This window comes from Ictidomys tridecemlineatus, chromosome 15 (assembly GCF_052094955.1).
Source record: "Ictidomys tridecemlineatus isolate mIctTri1 chromosome 15, mIctTri1.hap1, whole genome shotgun sequence".
NCBI lineage: Eukaryota > Metazoa > Chordata > Mammalia > Rodentia > Sciuridae > Ictidomys > Ictidomys tridecemlineatus.
The window spans coordinates 12880336-12906665 of NC_135491.1; the positions used below are offsets into that span (position 1 = coordinate 12880336).

General features: G+C 49.3%; 2 protein-coding genes across 11 annotated transcripts; one reads left to right on the plus strand and one right to left on the minus strand.

Moving 5' to 3' along the window:
• Positions 1–1219: 1219 nt before the first annotated feature.
• Tmem91 (transmembrane protein 91) lies at positions 1220–20035 on the minus strand. Of its 9 annotated transcripts, none has more exons than XM_078032013.1 (6): positions 19893–20035; positions 15585–15654; positions 12275–12476; positions 4760–4997; positions 1952–2101; positions 1220–1568 (listed from the first exon to the last, which is right to left on the minus strand). In XM_078032013.1, the coding sequence occupies exons 4-6, from the start codon at positions 4967–4969 to the stop codon at positions 1410–1412; spliced, it is 519 nt and encodes a 172-aa protein (XP_077888139.1). In that variant the 5' UTR covers positions 4970–4997; positions 12275–12476; positions 15585–15654; positions 19893–20035; the 3' UTR covers positions 1220–1409. The 9 variants fall into 9 exon arrangements, with proteins under 9 accessions (XP_077888139.1, XP_077888143.1, XP_077888138.1 ...); XM_078032017.1 differs by lacking the exon at positions 12275–12476 and adding an exon at positions 14405–14566; XM_078032012.1 differs by having other exon boundaries at positions 19882–20023.
• Positions 20019–26229, plus strand: B9d2 (B9 domain containing 2). Of its 2 annotated transcripts, none has more exons than XM_005336462.5 (4): positions 20019–20159; positions 20587–20678; positions 23333–23458; positions 25658–26229. In XM_005336462.5, the coding sequence occupies exons 2-4, from the start codon at positions 20591–20593 to the stop codon at positions 25969–25971; spliced, it is 528 nt and encodes a 175-aa protein (XP_005336519.1). In that variant the 5' UTR covers positions 20019–20159; positions 20587–20590; the 3' UTR covers positions 25972–26229. The 2 variants fall into 2 exon arrangements, with proteins under 2 accessions (XP_005336519.1, XP_077888137.1); XM_078032011.1 differs by lacking the exon at positions 20019–20159 and adding an exon at positions 20303–20385.
• Positions 26230–26330: the final 101 nt, after the last annotated feature.

The following is a 26330-nucleotide window of genomic DNA, read 5'->3' on the forward strand; positions in this document are numbered from 1 at the left end:
GGCTCATGGTGCTCAGTCAGGGGTGGCACCCGAGGTTTTTGGAGGTCATGGGCATCCTTGCCTTTTGACTGCTCCCCAGCAGTATTTAGTGTTTGTGGGGAGCTTAAGAGCAACTAGGCCCCACAGGCTGGGTCAGCAAACCCCTGGGGTAAGGGGTTTCGTGAGTCTTGACCCTCTACTATTTGCTTCACATGCTTGAATTAGCTCACAGAATCCCCACTTGCCCTCCTGGAGCGTCTTTATCCTCCTGTAACCAGGAAGGAAATGCACAGATACCTTTAGCTTGAAATTGTGCTCTGTTAGATGCTCTGGGAAAGCTGTTTTCTAGCAAAATCTATCAATGGCATTAAATAGCAAGAAGACTTAAGCTGCAGGGTTTTTTTAATGACTTGATATCAGGCCCAATTGGTGCGCGCTCCCTTTGCTTCTGCTAAGCGCTGTGCAGACAGCTGTCCTGCTTGCCTGGTGCCAGCACTTTCATGTTTTTCTTAGAGTCCTTGTGTGTGTGTGGTAGCAGGGATTGAGCTCAGGGGTGTTTAACCACTGAGCCACATCCCCAGCCCTTTTTTGTGTTTTACTTAGAGACAGGGTCTTGCTAAGTTGCTGAGCCTGGCTTTGAGCTCATAATCTTCCTGCCTTAGTTTCCTGAGCTGCTGGGATTAGAGGTGTGCACCTTTACACCTGGCTACAGTGCCATCCTTCCCAAGCCTAGTCCCTTTGATTTGGAAGGACCTGGGAAAGGAGTCTTGAGCTGCTAGGGAAGTTTTCTCTCCCCGCGGTGGGGGCTGGCATAGAATGAAATGGACGAGGAACATCGAGAGTGCAGATACCAGACCCTTAATTGAGCCCAGGACCAGTTATACCTCAGCGTTCTCACTTCTGTTGCCTAGGCAGGCTGTGATGATTCTGACACTCAGGTGTCAGAAGAGTGCAGAGGGAGAGAGCCGGTGGCCATTTCTATGAGGGATGTATGTAAGCTTGATGTGTAGAGAAAATCATTTTACAGATGAGAGGAAGTGAGGCTGGAAGAGATGTCCCTTGGGCCGAGTTGCATGGCGGCCGGGTGGGGAACTGAGGACTTGGGACCTGGCTCAATCCTGTATTAACCACTGAACATATACAGTGTGAGGACCCTGCATCCCTATGTCACCTGCCTGGTCCTTCCTGGTCTCCGACACCACCACCGTGTCCACCTCCCCGTACACATGACAGACTCGAGTTTGGCTGCAAGGGTGTCTTGTTTAATTTCTCATGCTGCTGCCTGGTGAGAGGCGGCCAGGAAGGGGAGGGGGTCTCCAGCTCACTCCCCTTTCTGGATGCTGCAGCCTCCACTTTGAGCACCAGGAATCTCCATGTCCTGCCCACAGATGCACTGGGCCACCAGCCTCTGGGGTCACAGTGGGGGGCAACTAGGGTGGGGCTCGAGAGGCAAGATAGGCAGCCAGCGTCACCAGTGCAGCTGCATATGTGCACAGGCCCAGTCCGATGGCGAGGACCCCCAGCAGGAAGGCGCGGCGGGAGGCAGCCCCTGCTCCCTGGACGTCCCCCTCGGCCCAAGCCTTGTTGGTCTGTAGAGGCAGTGGCCACTGTGACAAAGGTGTCCCTCATCCCCATTCTACTTCCCACAGCCCTTCCTCCACCCAGTAAACCATTCATTCATGCATTCCAATGCCTCTGAGCATCTACTGTGAATCAGGCACAGCGGGTCAATGGGAACACTGCGTGAGTGATAAAAGTGTGTTACTATATGCCTTGATTCTCACAGTGACCCCAAAGCAGGAATTATTTCCATTTTATAGAGAAAAATAGGGAGTTCAGTGGCATGCCCCAGAAGGTAGGCTCAGGGGATCCTTCTCCCATCTCCCTGCTGCCTTCGGCCATGGCTCCTCTTGCTTACACGGTGTGAATGTTCCCTTAAGCCCAGTACCCTCCCTGTCCCAGGCAGACTGACCTTCTGGGCCAGACAGAAGGAAGCGATGCCCAGGGGCCAGAAACAGCACAGCATGGAGAAGACTGCCAGGCCAAGGTGGTCAGCGGGCAGAAGGGGGGAGAGGGGGCTGCCCACGTCCCAGTCTGAGTCGCTGTCACTGGATGATGTATCCTGTGGACAGGAGAGAGCCTTGGGTGGGCATCTCCACCCACCTTCCCTGCCCACTGCTCTGCCTTGAGGCACCACTGAAGACTCCTGTTGTACCTCCCCAGAGGCATGAAAGTTGCTCACAGAGGTGGGCTCTGGGCTCCTCTGTCCTGGATCCCTTAGAGGAGAAGCTGTGGGTCCTGTTCAGAAAGAGCCCCACCTGCACATCATTTTCTAGAGATTGACAGGTCCAGTCATGGGTCATAAACAGAATGCTACAGCCTCTGAGTTAAAAGTGCCTGAAGTGAAGACAGACATCAGGAACTTGCAAAAAGATGGGAAGTTATAAAATGCTCCAGTGTCCTAAATAATTAGGACTCTGCCTGCTGAAAACTTCAGTTTCTAGATGGAAAGTATATTATAGGAAGAATCTTACAAATAGCCAGGTGTAGTGGCACACACCTGTAATCTCAGCTCTTCAGGAAGTTGAGGCAGGAGGATCACAAGTTCAGAGTCAGCCTGGGCAGCTTAGTGAGGTCCCATCAATAAAAATCTGGGAATGTAGCTCAGCAGCAGAGCAGGTGTGGAGCATGCACAAGGCCTACACCATCACATCAAAAACTGAAGCAGCAGAGAGCTCACAAGATTTAAGGGATTAAGGACAAAACTTAATCAAGGTTAATTTGGTTACACAAACACAGGAGGCCCCTCTTGCCCTGCAGATAAATTTGCCACTCTCAGAAAATTCAAACCTTGAACAAATAAGATTACAAATGGTCTCTGCATCAGTGCATCCAGGCAGCTGAATACCACTCCATCTGCTTTCTGGAAGAAGATACCTTCTAGGCCTAAAAATAAGTTTTCATAAACTGGGGTGCAGTGGTGCACACCTGCAATCCCAGCAGCTGGGAAGTCTGAGGCAGGAGGATAGTGAATTCAAAACCAGCCTCTGCAACTTAGCAAGGCCCTGACTCAAAAAGAGCTGGGGATGTGGCTCGGTGGTAAAGCATCCCTGGGTTAAATTCCCACAACCAAAAAATAGCCAGGGAGTTCAGGATAATAATAATACTTGCTCCTAAAAATGATTTTTCAAAGACAATGACAAGCACAGAGCCGCAGATAACAGAATGTGAACTAACAAAATTGATAAGGTGCTCAAAATCTCCAGCTAAAGTGATGCTATATGTGGCAGGTGGCATTTTCCAAAAATGGTCACAACAAACTTCCATTCCATGTCTTCCCCCCAACCCAGTACTGGGGATTGAAGCCCAGGAGCACACTACCATGAAAAAACTTGAGTTTTTGCCCCAGCCTATTTGTTTGTTTATTTTGAGGCGGGGGTCTAAGTTGCTTAGGCCTCACTAAATAACAGGCTGGCCTGGAACCTGCAATCCTCCTGCCTCAGCCTCCTGATTCACTGGATTACAGGCTTACACCACCATGCCCACCTCATCTGCTCTTAAAGTGTGACTTCAGTATTCCTCCCATCAAGGAATGAGGTCTGGGTCCCCTCCACCATGAACCTAGGCAGGTTCACGACTTACTTGTCATCAAAAGAATGTGGTAAAGTAATGCTACACGACTTCCTCTGCTGAGTTAGATGGGAAAAGTTGGTCTGATGGCCCCAAAGCTGCCGGAGACAATGCACAGAATACCCCAAGACCACAGGAAGGGACAGGCCCCGGACAGCACCAGGTCTAGCTCCAGCCACTGGCTGCAAGTTCATGGAAGACCCCAAGGCAGAGCCTCCACCTGAGTCCTTCCCAGATTCCTGAGCCCAGCAACCATGAACAGATGAGGATTTATAGTGATACAAACATCTGTTTTACATTTTGAGTAATTTCTTAGATTAATTAGAAAACCATTAAAAAATAAAAGGCAAGTTTGACAGTATGTACAGAAATGAGAAATGATAAAAAAGTAACATGAATTTGACAAAAGGGTCACACAGTCCAGAGGTATATGGGTTTTGAAGAGAGAGGCAGATAGAGTTGCACATGCCTGTAGTCCCAGAGACTCGGGACTGAGGCAGGAGGAGCATAAGTTTGAGGTCAGCCTCAGCCATACAGCAAGGCCCAAGCAGCTTAGTGAGACCCTGTCTCAAAAAAAAAAAAAAAAAAAAGGGCTGGGGATGTGGCTCAGTTGTCAAGCACCCTTGGGTTCAATCCCCAGTTCCCTACCCCCACCCCTCAAAAAGAGAAGCAGCTAGAACACAGAGGAGACAGAAATCAGAAGGAAAACAAAAAGGCAAAGACCAGGGAAGAAAGAGGAGGGATGAATCTGGAACAAAACCAATAAAGAAACTAGAAGTGCACATGGTAGTGCACGCCTGTAATTCCAGCTACTTGGGAGGCTAAGACAGGAGGATTGCAGGTTGGAGGCCAACCTTGGCAATTTAGGGAGAGTCTGTCTGAAAAAATAAAAAGGACTGGATGTGTAGCTCAATGTTAGAGTGCTTGCCTAGAACCCGTGAGGCCCTAGGTTCAATCTCCAGTGCTGCCAAAAAAAAAAAAAAGAATAAAATCGGGAGAGACAGAACAGGAAGAACACTAACTAGAAATCCCAGCAGCCCACCCACAGTTGGGAAGTGAGACTTCAGCCACTGGCCTGCCAAATATTGACTGCAGCTGGCTTCACCCCCAGCCCGGTCCCCTGGCCCTCACCAAGATCTGCTGCTCCTACCTCAAGGGCAGGGGGCCCTGGCTCTCCTAGGCCTCCACTCACAGAGGGAAGAGGTGGTGGTGGGAACTGCCAACCTCTTAGGGACTCTGCAAAGGCTGTTTCTCTTGATGGGGGCACTAGCTCAGGTCTGACAGGCTCCCGGGCAGGGGACTGACAGGCTGTGCCTGCCAGCAGAGGCTGTTGAAGATCCCGAAGACTAGGGCTGTCCATGGTTGGAGAAGTCTCTGGCAAAGGACTCCTGGGGGCAGAGGGAAGACAACACAAGTGGTAAAAAGACTTACATTCCGGGCTGTGGCTGAGGCTCGCTGGAAGAGCACTTGCCTAGCAAGTGTGAGGCACGGGTTCGAGCCTCAGCACCACATGTAAATAAATGAATAAAATAAAGTTCCACCAACAACTAAAAAGAAAGACTTACCTTCCTCCCCGCCTCCCAACCCTGGACTTTGGAGATACTCAGGCAGAGATGAATTACAGATCCATTTTACAGATCTGTAATTCAGGCTCAGAGAGCAAAAGAGGTTGGCCCAAGTTATAAAGAGAAGCCAGGTGTTTGGACATTCGATTCTGGGCTTCTCCTTCAGGCAAAACACATACCTGTTGCACGCTTATTCCAAACCATGCCTGACTTGCCCATGAACTCTCCCCCATCCCCTAATTCAGGCTCACCTCTCCTCACCACCCACGCAGGCCCACACATCCTTCCTAAGTATACACACCCATCCCCCACCACCAGTGGCCCCTGACTTCACCCTAGCACGGTCCCCTCCTGCACATTCCCAGGACTGCACACTTCTGAGTTCCCAAGGCCCCAGCAACACAGCCCCATCCAAGCAATCCCACCCTCCCCTGGAGGTGATCTGTCAAAGAATTCCTTGCGCAAACATCAGCTCCCCAAAACCCCTCCCAGGCTTGCAACCTTCTTACACATTTAGCCCAAGAGACTGCTTGCACACTCCTAATCCCCATAGCATCAGAAACCACACACGCACAGGCTTCCCACACATGCACACCCACATTTTCCCTGCTCTCTTCTTTTGCACACCTGCCCTAAACATTCATGCCCCCTCCCAACTCCACCCGCACCCAAGACCCAAAAAAACTCCCCATACACCTTCCAGTTCTCCAAACGGCTCCGGGTTTACCCCAGTCCTCCCTGGTACGCCTCGCCCCATAATTCCCCCAACCCCAGCTCACATGTATGTATCACACTCAACACAACCACAAAGAAGGTTTCTTCTCGCCCTATGATCTCCCTGGGGGAGGCCCAAGCCTCCGCCTGCTCACTCCAAACCTCTATGAGCCGATGCCACAGCTTTGCCTCCAGCTCTCCAACGCCAGGACCCTCAGGGAGGACGGTGCCCCCTCCCTGCCTCCCTCCCTCCCCGCCACAGTCAGAAGCCCCCACCTCGTGAGCCCCCCCCCCCGCACCGACACATGCTCTGACCTGCTGCCTGCAAGGTGCGCTAACCCAGCGATGTTCGGACCCAGCCAGGGCTCCGGGTCTGCGCTCCGGGCTGGGCTGAGTCCCCAGCGCCCCCGCCCCCGCAGCGCGCGGGGGCGGGGCGGGGGCTCCAGGCTCCGCCCCTCCGCGGAGGCCGGGGAGAGGGCCTTGAATGCTGATGTCAGCCACTGGCTGGTACCTGGGAAGGCAGGGGCATAAGAAAGAGCAGCCCCTCCTCCCCTCGCCCAAGCTCTAGTGCTGCAGGTAGGAGGAAGGAGCGCCCCGGATTCTCCAGGGCCTTCCTGGTTTGGCTCCCCCCACCCACCACCACAACCCCCGTTGCCCAATAATAACAAATAATGATAACAGCTACAGTGCGTGCCCTAGTTGCCCACTAAGTGTCTTACATATGCACTTTCACAGTTATTCCTCAGAACACCCCAGAGAGGCACTATTGCTTTGCTTTACAGGGCAGGAAAGAGGCACAGAGATGTTAGGTAACTTGCCTAAGAGCACACAGCTAATTCATCAAGTGCAGATGATGCCCCAAGCCCTGTGTTCAGTGTTCGACATTACATCATCCCATTCATTCTCGCAGTAGCTGGGTTTTCATTCCTATTTCACAGATGAAGAAAGTGAGGCCCAGAGATGCCAAGGTAAACAACTGGTCCAGAAACAGCAGATCATAATGCAGGACTGAGTTCCTTGCTGATCCCAGAGGAGGGGAGGAAGCAGAGGCCGAACGAAGGCAGCCAGAGGGGGAGCTTCCAGGGAAAGGAGGCCAAGAAGTGGGACCGAGGGTGGAGCACTGCGCTGCTTTTCAAGTGACGCAGGTGATGTTCATGAGTCAAGAGTCTGAATCCACACAGAGCTGGTTCTTTGCCAGGCTCTTCAGGGCACTTGCGGTGTGACCTGTGGACAATGACTTTACCTCTCTGAACCCCAATTTTTTCATTTGAAAATTAGGGAAATACTCCTTGCCTCTTAGACATAACATACATAAAGTGATTAGATTAGGAGTGATAACAAATATCCAGTATTTACCCAAATCCTAAGTATGTCCTCTGAACATGTCTGATGTGCCATTAATGTTAGTATTTCCATCCTTCCCATCTGTCTGATTGGAGGGCTTTCCCCCACCTGCAAGCCTCCACCTCCTTCAGGGAGCCCACCCAGCTTGCACTGGCCTTCCATTTCCAGAAGCCCTTCATCTGGCCAGACAGAAGGATTCCCCAGCCTGATGTGGGGCCATCCGGAGTTCCCTCGCCCCAGGGCTCTGGGGCACCATGCCAAGAGTCCAGACGCTGGAGCTGGCACAGGCCCCAGTCCTGGGGAGAACAGATGGCGTCTGCTAGTGCACTTGGCTCAGCCAGAATTTCTGGCAGAGGGAGAGGGTGAGGGGGCAGAGTGTTTTACCCAGGAGGGATACCCTGTCACTATCTCCTTAACCTTGCTCCAGTTGTCTTCTGTGACAATGAAACACAGATCTCTTGTTTGTCTCTCTTTTGAATCCTCCCAGCAGCATCAGCTCTGCGAAGCCTGGGATTGGAGTGCTTTTGTTCACCGCTGTGCCTCGGGGCCTAAAGCAGTGCTTAGTACATATTTGTGGCAGGAATTCCTAGCAGCCTCAGTTTTTCACCAAATTGCTGAGCTCTGTGGGTCCCCATCCTCCTCGGCATGAGTTCTCATCTTGCTAGAGCCCTCTGGCCATCATCAGCCTTGAACAGTCTTCCCAGCCCATCCCTTTTAGGGGCTGGGGGAGGCCCCAGCTTACAGTCTGTGATGGGTTTGACATGTTGAACGTGAGCTCCCAGCAAGGATCCCCAATGGAGGCCTTACTCCATCCAGTGAACGTCGGAAGAGCAATAGGATGTTATTTAGTCTCAAAGAGTCCTCCTCCCACACTTATGAGTCACAGGGAAAACTACAGTGTTATGGAGAAAACTAGCAGACATGCCCCAAACCAGATGGGTTAAATGGTTTGAATCGGGAATGTCTCCCAAAGGCTCACATGAGGAAGGAAGCCTTGATCCCCAATGCAGCCATGTTCAGAGGTGAGGTTTTGGGGAAATGATCGGATCACGGGGCTCTGAACCCCTCAGTGGATTACCAATTTGAGGGCATTTGGGGAGGTGGTGGAAACTCTAGGAGGTGGGACCTAATTGAAGGAGTGGTCTTTGCCTTCTGTCTTCCATGGGATAAAGCTTTCTTCCAGTTGTCTTCTGTCCTTCTGCCATGATGCTGTATCTCACCTCAGGCCCAAAGCAATGGAGCTGCTGCCCATGGATGGAGAACTCTGAAACTATGAGCCAAAATAACTCTTCCCTACTTTTAAATTGCTTTTGTCAGGTATTTTGGTCACGATGACAAAAAGCTGACTAATACAAGGTGAAATTAGTTAACCTCACCAGCAAAAGGACAAATCATCATGTGCTACCTGCCATGCACTGAGGAGGACACAATGCTTCTGTGGTTTTCCTATTAAAAAAAAAAAAAAAAAAAAAAAGCATTACCAGGGCTGGGGATATAGCTCAGTTGACAGAGTGTTTGCCTCGCATGCACAAGGCCTTGGGTTCAATCCCCAGCACACACACACAAAAAAAGCATTACCCAAATTATTAAAAAATGAGACAAAGGCTGAGGATATAGCTCAGTTGGTAGAGTGCTTGCCTTGCATGCAGAAGACCCTGGGTTCAAGCCCCAGCACCACCAAAAAGAAAAAAAAAAATGAAAAAAGTGAAGACGCTATGTGGGGGCTGGGGTTGTAGCTCAGTGGTAGAGCGCACTGGGTTCAATCCTTGGCACCACATAAAAATAAGCAAATAAAATAAAGGTATTATGTCCATCTACAACTAAAAAAAAAATTTTAAATAAAAAAAGAATGAGGGGTGTTGAGGCTCACGCCTGTAATCCCAGCAGCTCAGGAGGCTGAGGCAGGAAGATTGCAAGTTCAAAGCCAGCCTCAGCAACTCAATGAGACCCTGTCTCTAAATAAGATATAAAAAAAAGGGGTAGGGATGTGGCTCATGATTAAGTGCACCTGAGTTCAATCCTTGGTACCAAAAGAAAAGAATAAGGTCTGAGGATGTGGCTTGGTAGTAGTGATAGCCTAGCTTGCCCAAGTCCCTGGGTTCAATTCCCAGCATGGGAAAAAAAAAAAAGACAAATTGTGTGTATGTGTGTGTGTGTGTGTGTGTGTGTGTGTGTGCGCGCGCGCGCGCGCGCGCGCGCATATAGAAAAGCAAGCAAAGCCTGAACATAAACTTCACAAAAATGGAAATCCAGGTGAATAATAAACATATTTAAGTTGCTGAACATGGCTTTGAACCCGTGATTCTCCTGCCTCAGCCTCCTGAGTTGCTCAGATTTCAGGCATACACCACCACATTAAAAAAAAAAAAAAACACTCAACTAATCCATTTCCTTGGGGTTAGGAGAAAAGGGGATGCTGGGGATGTGGCTCAGTGATAGAGCAAAAACAAATAAACCAAACCTAATTCAACCAGTCATCTGGGAAATGCTAATTAAAATCACAATGTGATACCAGTACACACCCACCAGAACTGCTAAAAGGAACACTAGAGTATGTGCAGGAGGGGAACTTCCACCAGGAGTGCAAATTGGTTCAACCACCTGGACAACAGGTTGGCAGTGTCTGCTACAGGTGAACATAGCACACGACCCAGCAATGGACCCAGCTGGATAGAACATATATCTACCAAAGGACAAACTCCCACCAACAGGATGAGAGATAAGTTGTGCCATCTTCACACAAAAGAAATTGTAGATCAATGCAAATAAAAGCCCTACAGCTGCTGCAACCATGCAACGAATTTCACAAACAAAGCAGAGCAAAAGGCAGCAGGCATAAAAATAATACACATTGTATGACTTCATTTATATAGAATAGGAAACCAAGCAAAGTGATCCATGTAGGTGGAAATCCAGACAGTGGTTACCTGGGGGCATCCAGGAAGAGATATGAAGTAGAGGCTGGTCATGTTCTTATTTTGGATTGAGTTCTGGTGAGTCAGTAGCCTATTCAGTGCATAATTTTTTTTAGTTATACATGAATACAATATCTTTATTTTGTTTGTTTATTTTTATGTGGTGCTGAGGATCCAACTCAGTGCCTCACATGGGCAAGGCAAGTGCTCTGCCACTGAGCCACAACCCAAGCCCCAAGTGCATAAAATTTAACCAAACTGCTCATTTATTATTTGTGCATTTTTCTGTACATTTATTATACTTCAAAAAATTATTTTTGAAAACCAGCAAGTTATGGGAACATGGATAATTTTACAGAATGTATGACTGAGTGGAAAAAGCAAGGTGTAAAACAATATGTACAGCTGCTATGGAAAACAGTATGGCAGTTCCTCAAAAAATTAAAAATAGAATGACCATATGGCTCAGCAATTCCACTTCTGGGGATGTACCCAAAAGAGGTGAAAGCAGGGTCTCATATATCTATGTTCATTATGCAAAATAGCCAAAAGGTAGAAGTAACCCACATGTCCATCCGCAGATCAAAGGATAAATAAAATATGGTCAATACCTATAGTGGAATATTATTTAGCCTTAAATAAAAAGGAAATTCTGACACATGCTAAAACATGGATTAACCTGGAGATATTATTACTAAATAAAATAATCTAGTCACAAAAGTACAAATAGAAATCCACTTATTTGAGGTACATAGAATAGTCAAATTCATAGAAGTAGAAAGTGTCACTTCGGAGCTGGTGACTCAGGAACAAAGTAGCAAGCAGCCCCAAGGCGAAAAAGGAGCATCAATCAGGCACCAATGGAACCACCTGTCAATCAGCAGGGTCTCCTGGCCAATCCTGGATCTCAGCCAGTTCTCCTGACCAACTCCACTGGGAAAAGGGACTCTAAAAATCCCTTTTCCTGTCCCAAGCCCTTCCCTTCCTGCCCCATCAAATTCCAGTCCTGTGGAGCCCCACGAGGTTTCCCCTCAGCCCCTCCTCCTGTCCACTCTGTGGGTCTGATGGAGTTCCACCCAGGAGTGAGTGTCAATAAAGCCTCATTCAGTGGCCTTTTTAAATCTGCCTCCTTTGGTTGCCGCCTGTTGCCTGACCTTACATCTGGTGCCGAGACCCTGGAGGCATTTTCGGGCCTCCCCCATACCTTACATCTGGGGTAGAGGTCCACCCTTCTCTTCAGAGGAACCAAGAAATTCCTAAGCTGCTGCTTAGTTCCCTCTCCCTTCATGCAGGCCGACAGGAGTGGGGTACATCCGTGGGGTCTATCCGTAAGTCACACGTGCCATAGACTCCTGCAGGGTCTGTTCAGGGCTCCAGGAACTGTGGCGATGTCCCAGTCCTCCGGTGAGCCACTCCCGATCCATTTGGGCCCCAGAGTGAGTTGCAGGGATGCCTCAATCCCCGCCCAACTCTTATCCATGCCTCTGGTGAGTGCCAGCAGAATTTGGGACGCCTTTTTCTGCTCCCACCCACCCCTGAGGATGCCAGAAGGTCATGGGAAACACAGAGTCCTCTCCTTAGACCCCAAAGTCCTTTGGGTGTCTATATTCAAATTTTGCCAAGTTAGGGCTCACTCGAGACCTACACTGTAACCGCCTGCTCTTCTATTCCCACTGGGGCCAAGCCACAGTGGGACTTAGACAATGGGTCACAATGGCCCCCAGAAGAAACTTTTGATTTTAAACCCTCACTGAATTGGGCAATTTCTGTCGCCGGACAGGGCAGTGGGCAAAAACGTTCAGGCTTTTTGAGATCTGCTCCGTCCTTCCCTCTGCCCTCCGCTCCCGGCTCCTCTCTGTTCTGTTCTCTGCTCAAGTCTTCCTTGCTAGGAAACCACTTTCCCATTGTTCTACTTCTTCTTCCTCATTCTCAGATCCATCAGAGCTTCTCTCAGCCTCACCTTCCTGTCCTCCCCTCCCTACTCTGGCCAATCCCCTCCCACTCCCCCCCCCTTCCTGCAGCCATGACTCCTCTGCCGACCTCTTCTACTGATAAACCCTTCCCCCCCACCTCACTCCTCTCTTTCTCCTGTCAATTCCCACACCAGGTCCCACCAGACCCTCTTACCAGAGAACCCAAACTCCTTTGTCCTCGCAGGGAAGTGGCTGGTGCTGAAGGGATCATCCGAGTACACATCCCATTCTCACATCAAGATCTTTCCCAGGGCTGGGGATGTGGCTCAAGCGGTAGCGCGCTTGCCTGGCATGCATGCGACCCGGGTTCGATCCTCAGCACCACATACCAACAAAGATGTTGTGTCCGCGGAGAACTTAAATAAATAAATAAATAAATATTTAAAAAAAAAAAAAAAAAGATCTTTCCCAGACTGAAAAGCACCTTGGGCCTTCTCTGCTGACTCTTCTACTTATATTAAGGAATTCTGAAACCTCTCTAGGACTTACGATCTTACCTGGCATGACGTCTATGTCCTTTTGTCCTCCACCCTTACCCCCGATGAGTGAGCCCACATCCAGCAGCCCACACAAGATCATGCTGATTAAATTTGTTTAACAGATATGCCTCTCCCCACAGGTGAAGCAGCCATTCCCCTAACCGAACCCAACTGGGACTATCAAGATGGCCAACTGGGTCGCCGACCTTATAGCACAATGCAGGCAGTGGTTAACCTTGATAAGCTGAGAGAAATCACAGAGGATCCAGATGAGAGCCTTATGGAGGCCCTCACCAAATATGCTAAGCTGGATCCTGAGTCTCCCTCTGGGGCTACAGTGTGAGCAACCCATTTCATTACTCAATCGGCCCATGATATTAGAAAAAAGCTCAAACGAGCTGAAGAGGGCCCTCAGTCCCCTATCTGAGATCTGTGAAGATGGCCTTTAAAGTTTATCATGTCCGGGAGGAGTCAGCTGAACTAGCCAAGCAGGCTCCGTTGCAGAAAAAGGTAACACTGCAAACCCAGGCCTTGGCAGCGGCCCTGAGGCCCATGGCTCAAGCAAGAGCTCCACGGGGGACCCAGCATTCCTCTCCACCAGGGGCTTGCTTCAAATATGGATGCGAAGGTCACTGGGCTCGCCAATGCCCAAACCCACGGCCTCCTTCCAGGCGTGCCCCACCTGTTAGCAGACAGGACATTGGAAGAGTGACTGCCCCATGGCTGGCCCTTCCTCGGTGCCTCCATGCAGGGGTATGACCAGCCAGGAAGTCCCTTCTCTTGAATATTGGAGCTCACAGAAGACTGAAGAAGCCCGACTCGAGGACCCCCATCACCCTCACCAAGCCCAAGTTAATGCTCCAGGTAGCGGGTATCCATAACTTTCCTGTGGACATGGGAGCTACCTATTCTGTCTTGTTCACCCACTCTGGGCCTCTGTTTCATTCCCAGGTCTCGGTTAAGGGGATTGATGGCAAACCTCCTCCCCAAGCCGAACTGCTAAGCTGGCCTGTGCCCTGGAGGGACACCCTTTCACACACTCTTTTCTGGTCATTCCATCCTGTCCTGTTCCTCTCCTAGGCAGAGATGTTCTCCAATTACTAGGAGCCACCCTCCAACTACACCCCAAGAATGCTACTATCTATCTCCTTCTGCCTCTAATCCTTACCCTCTCTAAAAACCTGACAGTACCTACTGTCCATTGCCCCCTGACCTAGTAGATCCCCAGGACTGGGACATCTCCAAGCTGGTCATAGCCTCCCACCACAAGCCAGTCCATATCCAGCTGAAACACCAAACCAAATTTCCTTCGCGTCCCCAATTTCACATCTCAAAAACCCACAGGGAGGGACTTAAACCCCTCATAGACTGGTTACTTGCCCAGGGACTCCTCATCCCTATTACTCCCCCTGCAACACCCCCATATTGCCCTGTGCAAACCCTCAGGAGCCTATCACTTGGTCCAGGATCTCTGCCTAATTAACGAGGAGTTATTCCTATCCACCTGCTGGTTCCCAACCTCACACTCTTCTTTCTCATATCCCACCTTCGACCACTCACTTTACTATCCCAGATCTAAAGCTGCCTTCTTTACAGTGCCCCTCCATCCTGACCCTTATTACCTCTTTGCCTTCACACGGGAAGACCCTACATCCTTCAGGTCTCAACAGCTGACACGGACAGTCCTACCCCAAGGCTTCAGGGACAGTTCCCCCCCGCCTCTTTGGGCAGGCCTTGGCATGGGACCTAACTGCTTGTGACTTGGGGACAGCACTCTCTTACAGTTGGATAGAAGCCTTCCCTACCTCCAGGGAAACTGCTGACACCGTCGCCTCCATCCTCACTGAGCAGATCATTCCCAGGTTCAGACTTCCTGCCTCCAACCAGTCAGACAACGGTCCAGCCTTCACTGCTCAGGTTGTTCTAGTCTCCAAAGGCCTCAACATCACCTGGAGGCTCCACATTTCCTACCAACCCCAATCCTCGGGTCAGGTTGAGAGGGCTAACGGCATTCTCAAGGATCATCCCTCTAATCTTACTATTGAACTCAGCCTGTCCTGGCCCAATCTCCTGCCATTGGCCCTCACCCGAATTCAGGCAGCCTCTAAGCCCCCTCAGGCCTTAGCCTCTTTTAGCTACTCCATGGGTGTCCTTCCTCGATCAACCAAAGCTTTCCAGTCACTCCTCCTCCCCTGAGTCCGACCTGCCCTATCTCACACTTCTACTCAAACTCCTAAGGGAACACGCAGACCAGTGCCTTCCTGTGCCATCCGTTACCTCTATCCCAGAATCACACCAGGATCTGAATCGGACCCTCTCTTCAACCTGGTGACGCAGTCTTACTTCAACAGCTGCATCCTCAATCATTGGAACCTCTCTGGACGGGACCCCCCTACAGTCATACTTACTACCCCAACGGCGGCCAAGTTCCTGGGCCATTCCCCCTGATGCCATGTCTCCTGCCTTAAGAAAGCACTGTTCCAAATGTCCAGTCCTGGACTTCCACCACGTGGAGGCCCACCAAACTCAAGATTTCTTGCCAATTCTCTCCTTCTTTTACTAATCATTAATCTCTCTCAAGCTTCTATCCCAACCCATAGATGGCACTTCTATATCCAAGTGACATGGCAGCAGGATGGCACCACTTGCTTTCAGTGTATGGGTCAAGGCGATTGCCCTTCCACTGGCTGCAATCGGGCGGTCACCCTTAACATTACTGGGTTCAAGCAGGCCACCTCGTCCCACTTATGTTCAGCAATGCTGTGCTTTATATCATATCAAACCGAGAAATCTTGTAAGTGCTGGCCTGACACCTATGGTAGGTTCCCTTATAAATGGGCTTCTGGTGTTGATGATAAGTTTTATTCTGGGGGTTTTGCCAAGCACCCCTCAGCCTCTATCAGATTATGGAAAAATTATATGCAAGTGTTTCCTCAAATTCACATAACTGGGCTGGGGATGTGGCTCAAGCGGTAGCGCACTCACCTGGCATGCGTGCAGCCCGGGTTCAATCCTCAGCACCATATACAAACAAAGATGTTGTGTCTGCCGCAAACTAAAAAAAAAATAAATATTAAAAAATTCTCTCTCAAAAAAAAATTCACGTAACCATCCAGGAGCAAGAGAAGGAACTCCAACCCCAGCTGGATGCAGTTGCCCACCCTAAAGCTGACCCTTTCTCATGGATGACCCTAATACATCAGGGCCTTCAGCTTCTCAATTTACCCAAAGTTAATAACATTTCGGACTGTTTCCTCTGCGCAGGTTTGGATGGTACTCCGTTAACTGCGATTCCCATTGATCTTCCTCTCAACACCTCAACTAGACCCCAAGGACCCCTCCTTCTCCAGCCTTTGAGGAAGTCCCTCTTTTTTGTAATTCACCTGGGAATTTCCCCTGCTGCTACACTGTCTCTGGTTCAGCACCCAGTGACCCAATGGTTCATTCAGATTTCTTCCCCAACCTTTGCTCTGCCGGGGTTCTTTTCCTGGTGCAGTGGTACCCTAACAAAAATCTAAGCCTCAGCTTGTCCTTTGCTTTTTGTGCTCCTTCCATCTTGGTCCCCCCAATAATTAACTCTGTACAGTGAGGCTGAATTAACATGGCTTGTCACCACCTCCCTTTCCAGGGAAAGACGGGCCGTCTCTCTACCAATAGTGGTTGGAATCTCCCTGGCCTCCTCCCTTGCTGCCTTCAAACCAGGGGCAGGAGGACTTGGTTCTGCAGTAACCACTCTCGGAAGCTTGAACAACAACTCCGGGAAGTGGTAGAGGCATCAGCTGCCTCTCTCACTTCCCTACAAAGGCAGATAACATCCATTGCCCAAGTTTCATTACAGCACCGTGGAGCCCTCGATCTCCTGACAGCAGACAAAGGAGGAACCTGTCTATTCCTGAAAGAAGAATGCTGCTATTATTTCAATGAAACTGGATTGGTCGAAAAGAATGTCGACACCCTCTGTCAGTTGGGTGAAAGGCTTAAACAGCAACAATCAAAAGACCCCTGGCCAGGCTGGCTAAACTCTGCCCTCATTACATGGCTGACTCCCATTCTCACTCCTATGTTAGTAATAGGATTTCTATTAAAGATGCTCCCTGCCTTCTCAGGTTCACCAGAAAGTGCATGGGTGAAATTGCCAGAGTGACCTACAACCAGATGCTCCTACACCCCTACAATCACCTCCCCACCAAACTGACACCGAGCCACCCCCTTCCCCCCACCCCACCCCCAGCCCCTAGCCAACAAGAAGTAGCCAGATGAAATCTGCCACTCTATATCATCAAAAAGGCCTGAATGTAAGGTCGGTGGTGGTGGCTTAGGAACAAAGTACCAAGCAGCCTGTGGGTGCAAAAGAAACATCAGGCACCAATGGAACCACCTGTCAATTAGCAGGGTCTCCTGGCCAATCCTGGATCTCAGCCAGTTCTCCTGACCAACTCCACTGGGACAAGGGACTCTTAAAAATCCCTTTTCCTGTCCCAAGCCCTTCCCTTCCTGCCCCATCAAATTCCAGTCCTGTGGAGCCCCATGGGGTTTCTCCTCAGTCCCTCCTCCTGTCCACTCTGTTGGTCTGATGGAGTTCCGCTGGGAGTGAGTGTCAATAAAGCCTCATTCAGTGGCCTTTTAAAATCTGCCTTCTTTTGGTTGCCACCATTGCCTAAGCTTACAGAAAGTAGAATAGTGGTTATCAGGGGCTGGGAGAAAGGAGAATATGGGAGAGAATTGTTTATAGTTACAGTTTTGCAAGTTAAAGAGTTCTGGGGACTGGTTACACAACAATGTGAATGTAGTTAACACTATTGAACTATGCAGCTAAAAATTGCTAAGATAGTAAATTTTCTGTGTAAATTTTACTACAAAAAAATAAATAAATTTTACTACAATTAAAAGAAATTTATTTATTTTGCAATTTTGGGGATTAAAGAATGCAGTGCCTATGCATTCTAGGTAAGCATTCATTCTACCCCTGAGCTAGATCCCCAGTCCTGTATTTATTTAAACCTTTAGTTAAAATTCTTAGGTTGGAGATTTGACTGAGTGGTAGAGTGCTTGCCTAGCATGTGTGAGGCCCTGGGTTCAATCCCAACACACACACAAAAAATTTTTTTTTAGTAGTCAGGTGAGGAGGCACATGTCTATAATCCCAACTATTCAAGAGGCTGAGGCAGGTGGATCACAAATTTGAGATGAGCCTTGACAACTTAACATGACCCTGCCTCAAAACAAAAATGTAAAAAGGTCTGGGGTGTAGCTCAATGGCAGACCACTTGCCTAGGAGGAGGCCCTGGATTCAATTCCTTGTACAAAACAAACAAACAAAAAAGTAAATGGATAAATGGCAATGTGTTTCTTATAAAAAGATGTACATGATGCCATTACAGTAACAATATTAATAAAAACCATGAGTAGCAAACTTAACATTTACAGTGTTTTCTATACACAAGGCACTGTCCCAAATTTATTACCTATTTATATTAGTTATCTACTGCTGCATGAAAATCACTCCCAAAACTTAGTGGCTTAAAACAACAAATATTTATTATCTCACATGGTTTCTGTAGGTCAGGAGTCTGGCTTAGCCCATTCAGGGTCTCTCAGGAAGATAAGATTAAAGTGTTGCCTAGGGCTATAGTCATCCAAAGACTTGATTAGGGCTGGAAGATGCGCTTCCTGGATGGGTTGCTCAAATAGTTATGATTTCTATAATACTGAGGGACATTTATCCAAAAGGCAAGATGGCACAGGGTCAGAATGTAAGGTTTAGGGAAAGGGTCAGGGCCATCTATGATCAATTTGGCTTCAGGTCCATGATTTTGCCTTAATTTCTTTTTTTTTAAAGATTTTTTTAGATGTTGATGGACCTTCATTTTATTCATTTATTTATATGCAGTGCTTGGAATTAAATCCAGTGCCTAACACATGCTAGGCAAGCACTTCACCACTGAGCCACAACCCCAGCCTCTCTTTTTTTCTTCTTAATTTCTTGATCTTAAATAAAAAAACTGATAAATATTACCCATCCCTTGGAACGTCTGTGAGGATTGAAGGATTTAACATACAAAGATGCCTAGTTTAGCCTGTTGTGGTGGTGCACACTTGCAATCCCAGCAGCTCAGGAAGCTGAGGCAGGAGAATCACGAATTCAAAGCCAGCCACAGCAATTTAGAAAGGCCCTAAGCAATACAGTGACAGCCTGTCTCTAAATAAAATACATAAAAAGGGTTGGAGATATTGTTAATGGTCAAGCACCCCTGGGTTCAAACTCCAGTACCAAGAGAAAAAAAAGAAGAAGAAGAAAGAAAGAAAAGCCTGGGCTAGCAAATAGGATACTAACTAAAAGGGAGCTTTTAAATTTATCTGTTAGTGAAACATTCTATTGAATTACAGTATTTAAGAAAGGATTTTCCTATTGAAATGTTGCCCCTTCCTTGTAATTTGGAGTCGGTGACCCTAACTTTTGTAGTTCTTCTGTGGGTGGGTGTGTGTGTTTCTGAAAAGGAGAAAATAAGTTCTCACCATTCTGGTCTGGCTTGAAAGAATAAAGGAACAAGGTTCAACTAATTTAGAAGATAGGAAAAACACTGCTAAGGAATTCAGGCTGAGTACCATGATGTGTGCTTGCTATTTGGACAACATAACTGAGACCTAGTGCCCAGCAGGGTCACAGGACAAATTACTGGCAGCAATATCATGGGAAGCAAGACTTTCAGGACTAGAGCAGTAGTTCAGTGATAGAGACTGGCATGCATGAGGTCCTGGATTCTATGCCCAGCACCCCCAACTAAACCAAACACCCCTGTATTTTCTTTGAAGGGGCCTAGTTCCTCATTTGTCATCCTCACTCCACCCCCTTTACTCAGACTCAGCACTAAAAAGAACTTGGCAGAGTGTAGGAGAAGGAAGTTGGAGTGATCAGTCTTTCAGAAAAGCCTGGTGGCACTGTGAAGATCGAAGGAAAACCCAATCCCCGACTTTTCTAGTCTGAATGATGTACCCAATGTCCTGGGGTGGATTCTCCACTGATCCTGCTGATTCTCTGACTTTTTGTGGTCCTGGACAGGAAAGAAATTTGATGGTGTTTCTGAGGGGAAATGGGGGCACAAAGCATCAATAAAGAAGTAAAGAAGGCACCCGCACAAATGGTAGGCACTAAAACTTCCTCAAACACTACCCAGACGGCAACTGCCCAGCCACGCCCCCAAAGGTTTCCACTGGGCGCGAGCAAGAGAAACGCTATTTTCCCAAAATGGAACGAGAGCGAGCGAGAAAATGTCTATCACACCTCCGTCCCACCTCCAATAACAGATACCGCCAATCAGCAGCGCGCAGGGCGGGATCAAGGTCAGGGGCGGGGCCTGCAGTTGCCCTAGCAACAACCAGGGAACCCCAGGCGAGCGCGCGGCCGCGTAAGTGTTGTGCCTCAGATCTCTCGCTGTCAGGAAGGTCCTGGGAGAAACGCGATCCAGGCCTGGTTGGCGCCCGCGGAGAAAAGGATTGGTCAGGCCCATGCGCTACAATCCTCACTGCTGCCTTCGCCCCCTAACCGTTAAGTGCGCTGAGGTAGGAATTACGCACGCGCCGACCTTAAGGGTGGGGCTTCGACGGCCCAGAATTTTAGACGCATGCGCCCCACGGAGCTTAGGGGCCGTTCTATCGCAACTGGGCGGGACTTTGGGGTAGTGGGCGGAGTCGTTGTCTATGGGGGCGGAGCTTTCCGCAGGACTGATCCATTGAAGGAGGCTTATTTTAGGCGGGGCAAAGATAGGCGGCGGATTCCTAACGCAGGGTGCCCTCTCTATTTTCCTCAGGCTTTCCTGGGAAGGCTGGTTGTTGACTTTGGATCTGTGGTTAAGACCACAGCGTCAGTGGGTTGACAAAACCAGTTTGGAATCCTAGTACTGCTCTATACGTGGTGGATCTCAGTTTCCTAGTCAGATGGAAATAGCACACTTACCTCACAGCTATGATTATATTTTTCTCCTCCCAGGGTCATGGCTGAGGTGCACGTGATTGGGCAGATCGTGGGGGCCACCGGTTTCTCTGAAAGTAGCCTCTTCTGCAAGTGGGGCATCCACACAGGTATTTTTCCCTGGGCCTGGTTCATCTCCCCATCAAAACACCCCACCCCCAGCTTATAGCTTCACACTCCTTTGACTCCCTGAGTCAGTGCCTGCTTCTCTCTTTCCGTTGGCTCTCAGGACTCCTGGTTCAGAACACACTCTGTTTCCAGTCTTATCCCTTTCCATCCTATTTCTGGGGTCTCTGGTTCCCATCCTCTGAGCTTACAGCCCCACGGATGTGGGACTATATGCTTGAACCCTCCATACACACATTTCCATTCCTCCAAACATTAGACAGCCCTAACTCTCTCATTTGGATTCCACACACAATCTTTGGGGTGCCCAGAGACCCCCCATCTTTGATGAACAGTCTCTGTTGTTTATTGCAAAGTAAAAGCTTCCATCTAGATTTACAGAAGAGGGGCCGCTCTCTGGTATTCATGATTCTGTGGACCTCATTCTGGCAGTACTCCAGGTCTATTCCCACAGGCCCAGGAGGGACCTTGGAGGCCCCCTTTTCCATGCCTCCTATCTGAGGTCCTGTATGTAGTGGTACAGTGTAATGGCTAGGTTCACAGACTGCCAGATCTAGGTTCAAATACTAACTCTCTCCAGTTATTATTTGGGAGCCTTTGGACTTGATCTCTCCTGTACCTCAGTTCCCTCATCTGTAATGAAGCTAATAGCAGCTAAGAGGCAGCAGAGCTCAGAGATCAGACTTGCTGTGTTCGAAGCCAGATGTTGCTTATTATTTGGGCATTTCTCTTTGCCTATATTCCCCTATTGGTACAACATGAATAATAATACTGAACCTCTGCTGATTGTTGTCATGACTAAATGATTATCAACGCACTTAAAATAGGACCTGGACTAGGAAGTGTTTGCCTGCTCATGTAAGCTTTAATGTGGTCTTGTTTGTAAAGCACTGTGTCCACAAAATAGATGTGTCTATTGCCATTGTCATCCCTTCAGTCCTGGGTCTTTCCTAATTTTACTGCCAAGTGGTAGCAGTTGAGATTTTCTGGGAAATTGAGATCCTGCAGTTGAGTGGATAAAAGGCAAAGTTTGGAGTCAGACTTTATTTCCAGTCTGGACCCAAACATTCCTGAGCTTTTTGACCCCAGGCAGATGTTGTCCTTTCTTTCAGATATTGTCCTTTCTTCAGTTGGGGAGTCAGAAAATAAATAAGCAGATAAAGAAATGGTCACAATGACTACAGATCATTGTAAGTTTGAGGAAAAAAAAATGGGATGAATATGATAGGAGCTGGTTTTAATAGAAAAGTCAGAAAGAGGCCCTCTGTGGAAGTGGCACTTGAGCTGAAGGATGAAAAAAAGCTAGGAATGGGGACATCCAGGAGCAGAGCTTTCTAGGCAGAAGAGACAGCTGTTGCAAAGGCCTTGAGGCAGAACAGAAATGGGACCAGGGAGGCTGGAGGGTGGTGATGGGACGTGAGTTCAGGGGGGTGGGGATGGGTTGCAGCATGAGGGGCCTTGTGGACCATGGTAGGGAGCCTGTAAACTGGGGCGGATAGGTTGGAGATTGAAAGGCCAAGCAGGACAGCACATTCCTGTAATTCCAGCAGACCAGGATGCTGCAGCAGGAGGATTACAAGTTCAAAACCAACCTCAGCAATTTAGTGAGGCCCTAAGCAATTTTGCTAGGTTGTCTCAAAAAATAAAAAGGGCTGGGGTGTGGCTCAGTGGTTAAGTGCCCCAGGGTTCAATTCCCAATATCCCCCCCCCAAAATTCTAAAGGGCAGATTAAATGAATGCATTGTCTAAAGACCTTAGCCTAGTATCTGGCATTTAGTAAGCGCTCAGTGCTCTTGTTCCCTATTCTTATCACTTCTCAGTAGGATTGTTGTTAATATGTGTTTTTTATCACGTGCTCCTGGAGGGTACTGTTAGCTGCATCTTTTAAAAAAAAAAAAAAAACATTTAGTTGTAGTTGGACACAATACCCCCATTTTGTTTACTTATTTTTATGTGGTGCTGAGAATCAAACCCTGGGCCTTGTACTTGCTAGGTGAGCACTCTACCACTGAGCCATAACCCCAGCCCAGTTGCATATTAGTTCTTGGACCAGTCCTCTAAATATTGGGTGAAAATAATAATAAGATGGTATTGTAGCTGAGTGTGGTGGCACATGTCTGTAATCCCAGCAGCTCAGGAGGCTGAGGCAGGAGGATCACAGATTCAAAGTCAGCCTCAGCAACTTAGCAAGATCCTGTCTCAAAATCAAAAATAAAAAGGGCTGAGGATGTGGCTCAGTTGTTAAGCGCCCCTTGGGTTCAGTCCCTGTACTATATATTGCTATTGGCCTGGGGTGTAGCTCAATTTAGCATGCACAAGGATTCAATCTCTAGCGCACACACACACACACAAAAAAAACCCTCTAAAATGTTGAAACGTTTTATTCCAACACTCATTATGAATCTTCTCAAAATTATGAGGCTGCATTATTATGCATTATTCATTTTGCAGATGGAGAGACTGAGACAGAGTAAAGTAACTTGCCCAAGGTTGCATAGGCAAAAAGAGAAAGTGCCCAGATTTGGATCCAGACATTTTGCTCCAGAGCCCCAGTCTGTAACTCCTCCACTCACCTCCAAATGCTCTTCCTGAAGGCTGTCCCCCACCTCCGTCTACATCTCGGCTCCTCTCCTTGCAGGGGCGGCATGGAAGCTTCTGTCAGGTGTACGGGAAGGCCAAACACAGGTGGACACCCCTCAGGTAGGGGACATGGCTTATTGGTCTCACCCCATAGACCTGCACTTCGCTACCAAAGGTCTCCAAGGTGAGTACCAGGCCTGGGCCCTGGGACCAGGGACGGAGAGGGGGACCTATAGTACCCAAAGCAGATGAACCTGGGAACACCAAGTCTTGTCCTGCTCTCCATATCTTGTGTGTCCCTTTCCTAACCACTGCCCTGAGAGGCTGTGTTAAGGCCTTCCTAGGCCTGTCCTCCTGTAGGTCCCAAATATGTGGGACGGGACAGAAGCCAGGGGTGGAAGAGAGATGAGAAGGTGGGGTCAGGACGGGAGGGGCGGTGGCCTTCAAGTAGAGACAATGGAAGAGCCTCCAGTGAGGAGGGAAGCCCCATAAGGGTGTGTGTGCGGTTTATGAGCAGTAGAAAGGGAGGAGGGCCCCCAGTGAGGAGCAGGGGCTCCTCAGCTTGAGAACAGAGGTGCTGCTCTAAGGGGAAATGAGTATTCAGGGGAGGAGGTGGATATAAAGCCTTTTCTGGTAGAAAATGCAGTAGATTCCAGAAAATAGCCTGGGGAGAGGTGCTGTATATTTCACAATATCAATACTGTTCACTGCCTGCCTGCCCTGGCCCCAGCCAGTGTTGGTGATGCAAGGGAGACATCTGTGATCCAGAGAGCCCACCCCCTGCCCTGTCCTCAGGGGCACCATCCTGTAGGGGAGACCCAACTGCCTCTAGACAGGAACAGCTCAAAGAGGGCAGGGCTAGGATAGGGGATTGTGGGAGGCCAGAGGGAACCCAGAAGAGGTGTTTGAGCCTGTCAGGGAGGTCACAGAGGTCTCCTGAGGGGCTTGAGCTTTATGGTGAAGGGCCAGAGAAGGGCTAGCAAGGTGGAAGGTGGAAGAGTCCTGCGCATGGATAGCTGTGTATGGAAAGTTCAAAGGGGAGAGTGAGCAGGGTATTTTGAGGACTGTGGGTGAGTGGAGGGACAGCAAGGGAAGAGGGGACGGGCCATGCAGGGCCTTGAATGCCAGACTGAGGAGCTGAGGCCATTCAGAGGTACTCAGGAGCTAGAGCAGGTGAGGGACAAGTCAGATTTTGCTTTTAAAAGGTCTTTCTGGCTGCCGTATGGGTGTGATTTGGTTCAGCTCTCTAGCCTCCCAGTGTTGGTGTCTTCTCCCTTCTCAGTCCTCCACCCATCCATCAGGAAACCCTGCTGGCTCTACCTAACACAGCCTAACGTGTACTCTTCTCACCCACTTTCTGCCTAGCATCTGATCTCCATCATCATCTTCACCTTGGTCATTCAGTAACATCTTCACTGTGTTCCCAGCCCCAAGCCCCAGGGTCTGTGTCTCCCACCAACCAGCGTAGCCTTGTGATTACCTAAGTCGGGTCACATCCCACTGTTGAGCCTTCTGGTGGCTCCTGACTCACTCCCTTCCCTCCTTTAGACAATTGCTCAACTGTCATCTTCTTAGTGAAGCTTTCTTGATCCTTTCCTTTCCCAGGCTTCATCCCCACCTCCACCCCACCCGGCTTTATTTTTCTCCAGAGCAGTTATCACCATCTGACGTACCCTATAATTTGCTTATTTACTATGTTCAGTTGTCTAGGATGTCAGCCTCAGAGGGCAGAGATTTTTGTCTGCTGTGCTCACCACTGTGTCCCCAGCTCTAAGACAAGAGCTAGCACAGAGGAGGGGCTCAGAATACAGGGTGAGATGGCCTGGGTCTCCAAGACTTTGACTACCAGGCTGAGGAGCTGAGCTGTATCTGAGGACTCTGGCAAGTGTATGGAAGAGCAGAAAGATGCTTCCAGCTGCCAGAGGGAGTAGATTAGACAGGGCAAGAATGAAGGCCCTGAGCCCAGAGTGGGAGAACAGGACCGTGCTATGAGGAGGGAAGGTAGAAGACGTCTAGGACAAGGCCCAAGACACTGACCTGGGACCTAGAGGAGCAGTGGGCTGCCCTGACAGGGAAACTTTGAGGAGGCACTCATAGAGAGGCCATATCTGAAGGACCTTGAATATCCAGGAGGTTGGACTTTGTACTGAGGGCACTGGGGAGCTATGGAAGAGTTTTGAGCAGGGGAGTAACATGGATTTGGAGAGATCCCTTTGGCTGTTGTGTGGCATTGAATTGGGAACCCAGAGAGGAGGCTGGGGCAAAACCCTGAGGGGAAAGGACTGGGTCCAGAGTCTTCAATGGAATCAGGGAGGTGGGGACCCAGGAGCAGGAAGCTGGGTATTACCATCCCTCGTTTTCTTCTCTCCATCCTATTCTGCAGGTTGGCCTCGACTCCATCTCCAGGTGTGGTCCCAGGACAGCTTTGGCCGCTGCCAGCTCGCAGGCTATGGCTTTTGCCATGTGCCCAGCAGCCCAGGCACCCACCATCTGGAATGCCCCACTTGGCGACCCCTGGGCAGCTGGAGAGAGCAGCTGGCGAGGGCTTTTGTGGGTGGTGGGCCACAGCTGCTACATGCAGACACTATCTACAGTGGGGCTGACCGGTATCGCCTGCACACAGCTGCGGGTGGCACTGTGCACCTTGAGATTGGCCTGCTACTGCGCCACTTTGACCGCTATGGAGTGGAGTGCTGAGGGACCCTAGTCCTCATCCACAGCCCTGGATACCTGGTGAGGGCAGGATGGCTCAAGGGTCAAGATCAGCGGCTCTGGAGACTGTCAGACCTCATCCCAGCCAATGCATGGCCCGGCTTCTGTTCTAGGCCAGTAACTGCACCCTGGAGGCACAGTTTTCCACTCTGTCACACTGGGGCAGTATGAGGGCCACAGGGGTAGGGGGGTAAGAGGCTGCTTGGCACATAGGAGGTATTCAATAAAGGCAAGCAGTTCTTACAGGTGTGGTTCCTCCCTGATCGCCTTCATCTGTCACATGTCCTGTTGCCCATCCTTTCACTGACACCTTCTCTTCACGCCTCCATCTCGTGACAGAAGTC